This window comes from Octopus bimaculoides, chromosome 20 (assembly GCF_001194135.2).
Source record: "Octopus bimaculoides isolate UCB-OBI-ISO-001 chromosome 20, ASM119413v2, whole genome shotgun sequence".
Taxonomy (NCBI): Eukaryota; Metazoa; Mollusca; class Cephalopoda; order Octopoda; family Octopodidae; genus Octopus; species Octopus bimaculoides.
The window spans coordinates 1,851,878-1,856,320 of record NC_069000.1 but is presented as its reverse complement, the minus strand read 5'-3'; the positions used below and the strand labels follow the sequence as shown (position 1 = coordinate 1,856,320).

Genomic DNA, 4,443 nt, shown 5'->3' with positions numbered 1-4,443 from the left:
ATATATATATATATATATATATATATATATATATATATATATATATATATATATACACAAACGCATACATGCCTATATATATATGTTTGACATTCAAATGTAGTTCACTGTTCTTCATTTCGTTACTTTCTCTCTCTTTGTAGAGATGGGCGTGAAACAATCGAGATTCAACAACATCCTCGAAGTACAAACTGGTAATCAGAGAGGTTCGTCTACTGATTCCGATGTTTTTGTTATATTATACGATACTTTGGAAAACGCCACCGAGAAGATACTTCTAGACAACACCTGCAAAGACGATTTTAAAACAGGCGCCCGTGACACGTTTTATATCAATCTGCCAGTTTCATTTACAGAAGTGAGAAAAATTGAACTTTGGACTAAACCGTGTGTTATTGAGTTAACATCTTCGGACTGGTTTGTAGATGTAATTAAATTTGGGTACCGTTTTGGAGGAAATACCATTACTTTTCCTGTTTTCCGTTGGATTAAACCAGAAGTCCATTATTATTTGTATCCGTGGGATGCTTTCTTACCTCAGTATGATCCGGATAAATCTCAACGTGCGAGCGAAATCGAATGCAAATGTACGATCTATAATTTAAACTATAAAGAAAATTTTCCTGTTACGGTGAGTAAAGTTTAGCAAAAATTTACTTCTAATCACTCATGCTTATAGACATAATGATTTGTTAAAAATGAATAAATATATAGTATTGTTGCTGTTGTGGGTATTAGTGTCAGAGCTGGTTCCAGACTGCTAAGCGCCAAAAGTCAAGCCTGCAGTGTTAACCTTCCTTCCAGCCCTACAATATGCAATCCCTTCTCCCAGTCCCCACTCTCCCAGTCCCCACTCTCCCTACTCTCCCGACGCTACAATCTGCACCCACTTCTCCCTGTTCTACAATGCCTCCCCTTCCTAACCCCTTCAATGTACGACCCGTTCTCTTGGCCCTACAATGTGCACTTCCTTTTCCCAACTGTACATTTAATGCTGCTTCTGTTGCATTCGCCGAGTTTCTTACAGCCCAGTTAATCTGACATCACTACAAATTTTGCTCTTATTTATGACATGGTCAACCATGTGCCAGTTAGCAGGTTGAGGACGTTTCTCGGGCGCCTTTCATAGCTCACCTGTTGTAAAATAACTACAATAATACATAAATACCAGGCATATTCTGGGGCCGATTAAATTGCCTCTGTTCGAATAATAATGTGTTGCTTCGTTTTAGTCGTTAACCTCGACATGACTTAATAAAACTTTTACCGCTTTTATATTTTTATGCGAAGTGTAAAGACCTGCCACGCGAGGAAGAATTCCCATCAAAATATATGGTAAGTATTAAATAATAATAATAATAATAATAATAATAATAATAATAATAATAATAATAATAATAATAATAATAATAATAATAATAATGACAACAACAACTATGATAATAATAATAATTTTTATAAGTTTTATAAGTAAACCAGAGCAAAACTTATACCCAAGGGTGTGAGGCCTATTTTGTCTCCTTATGGAGTGTTACTACCTGAGCAACCCCGTAGACGAAAACGGTTTTCATCTTAGGGGATTCCGACAACGTATGTATGATCGATTGCAGTGTCTGCATTTAGACCTACGACTACGAAACCCAGTGAGTTTTAATCATCCGATTATTTGGTCAGAGGTGAATACAAATGCACAAATAGGTCATTAATTGGAGCGATGGTACTGTTAGGTCATAAATGTACTATTACGATATTGTTAATTAATTGAGTCAGGTTTACAATTTATTTGTCTGAAATGTTTCTGTTTCGCTTTTGTTTTGTTTTTTTCTGTATTCTGCACAAACGCGTGATGTTGACATGAGAGATTTTAACTGTAATTCTTGTGTTTATAGTTTCTATTGTTCTTCTTTCGTATATTATAAATACTTTTTATTCCAATCAATGTGGAAACTCCTACGCGGTTGCTTGAACTGCTGAAACTAGCTTTTTTTCAAAAAGAGAGAAACGGACGATTAGAAAAAGCTTAGTTAAGAATTCATCTTAGTTGAAATGAACTTCGTGTAACACGACCTGGGATAGCAATCCGATCTTTCATAAATCCCATTTTATTGTCATGAAACGGAATGACATATTCTTTTCAACTCTAGGCACAAGGCCCGAATTTTGGGGAGAGAGCCAGTCGATTAGATTGACCCAGTACGTAACTGGTATTTAATTTATCGACCCCAAAAGGATGAAAGGCAAAGTCGATTTCGATGGAATTTAAACTCATGACGTACAGACAGACAAAATACCGCTAAACATTTCGCCCGGCGTGCTAACGTTTCTGCCAGGTCGCCGCCTCATGGTGTGATTTGAAAACTATTAAACTTCTTTGATCCAAGCAAAAAGTTTCAGAACTTGAGATTAATATCATTTTTTTTATTTCCTTCGTGAATAAATATATGCAGATATCTTTTATTTATAACCAGTAAAGTTTTCATTATGTTTAAAATTTAAATTATGAATAAATTTCAGAGGAGCATGTTAACAAAAAAGTTGGACATAGTTTTGACAAATATGTGTACCAGAATCGTAGCAGGAAAATGGCATACACTCAAGGACTTAATGAATATTTATCGCAGGGAAAAACTTCCGATGCCCAAGGTGAGTACATAAGTATTATTTCTCTTTTTTTGCACTATTTTTATCATGTGATCTTATTTAAGTGATCAGTATTTCCTTTGCAAATTAATCGATACTGGATCGATTGTAAAAATCAATATATCCAGAATTTTTGAGAACACAATGTTATCAAGGCAACCTATAACAGGTTGAATCCAAAATGAACTGACAGAAGGACTGCAGACAAAATGAGCTTTAAGAAGAAACATTGTAAGCTCAAGTAAGCCAGTTTAGTATTTAAACCGACAGTGACGTCAATGTTCGATGAAAGAATACAAAAAATACAAACCTAGAAAGGCTGCCTCAGTACATTTAGCTGTCTGGCTACTTAGGAATACTAAAAATAAAATATTAGAAAAATTACGCTTATCAAATTACAGGAAAAGCAGTCATAGTGCAGGTGCTGTTTAGTATTGAAAATATTTTAATGGTTTTCTATACTTATGAAAACATGGAATTTAATAAATTTAATTTTGAAATATTATAATACATTTTCTCAAAGCAAAGATCACATTTAAAATTATCCGTATTGTGCGGTGGAGCGTAATTTTCAATGGACAGCCTCAAATCGTAGTTAATGTTGCCTTTCAAATGCATTTTGTCATATGATGTCTTTCAAATGCATTTTGTCATATGTTGTCTTTCAAACGTTGTCTTTCCCAAATGTATTTACTACGATTCGTAGAATTACACTTCCACCTAAATTTAAGTGATGAAAAATGGTTATGCAATCTAAATTACGTTGTTGTTATGTGTGTGGGTGGGGTGTAGTTTAATATATACAATTTTTAAAAAGAGCTACCAATAGTTTCATGTTGTAGAGACTCAATAATTTGACAGATTTATATAACATACCACGTATCTCCTAACAATCTATGTGTATGTGTGCGTGTGTGTTAAATCAGTGTTATGTATCGTAGGTACCTGTGAATTTAGCCATTTTCTACTTTTCATTTTTATTTCTATATCTGAAGTAGTTCTGATCTTGTTTTGTGTATTCCATAGTCTGTTAAATTCTGGCGGGAAGATACATGGTTTGGATATCAACGTTTAAATGGTTGCAATCCCACAGTAATTAAACTCTGTGAAGAAATACCATCCAAGTAAGTCAAGATTCTTTTCAGAACTAATGGTGATCTGTTAGTGAATTATCATTTAGGGAAGATGGAAAATTCGGTTAAGTTCGTATTGCCACGTGGAGACGATAATTTTCGATAGTCTTTATTCCGGATAATTCGGATAATTTTCGATAGTCTTTATTCCGGGAGAGAGAAAAACTAATCGTAATAAAAATACAAAGTTTGCAATTTTGAGGTAAAGGACGAGTCGATTGCATCGAGACCGGTGCTGCTTTTATCCATCCCGAAAGGATGAAAGACATTGGCAACACCGATGGAATTTGAACTCAGAATGTTAAGTCGGATGAAAGGCTACCGAGCAGGGGGGGGGGTCCGACGTACTAACGATTATTATTTCTTTATTGCCCACAAGGAGCTAAACACAGAGGGGACAAACAAGGACAGACAAAGGGATTAGGTCGATTACATCGACCCCAGTGCGTAACTGGTACTTAATTTATCGACCCCGAAAGAATGAAAGGCAAAGTCGACCTCGGCGGAATTTGAACTCAGAACGTAACGGCAGACGAAATACCACTAAGCAATCAAATACCGCTTTTAGTCGTGCAAATCGACCCCAGGACTTATTCTTTGCAAGCCTAGTACTTATTCTATCGGTCTCTTTTGCCGAACCGCTAGCTTACGGTGACGTAAACACAGACAC

At 35.5% G+C, this 4,443-nt stretch overlaps 1 protein-coding gene across 3 annotated transcripts in view; it reads left to right on the top strand.

The window, feature by feature from the left end:
• Positions 1-4,443, top strand: part of LOC106867440 (polyunsaturated fatty acid 5-lipoxygenase) — a 9,104-nt gene that overhangs the window by 1,861 nt on the left and 2,800 nt on the right. For all 3 annotated transcript variants that reach the window (XM_014912316.2, XM_052975157.1, XM_052975158.1), the window contains exons 2-5: positions 144-631; positions 1,291-1,335; positions 2,515-2,643; positions 3,667-3,764. In XM_014912316.2, coding sequence (XP_014767802.2) covers positions 146-631; positions 1,291-1,335; positions 2,515-2,643; positions 3,667-3,764 — 758 coding nt within the window. In that variant the 5' untranslated portion in view covers positions 144-145. The remainder of the gene's footprint in view (positions 1-143; positions 632-1,290; positions 1,336-2,514; positions 2,644-3,666; positions 3,765-4,443) is intronic.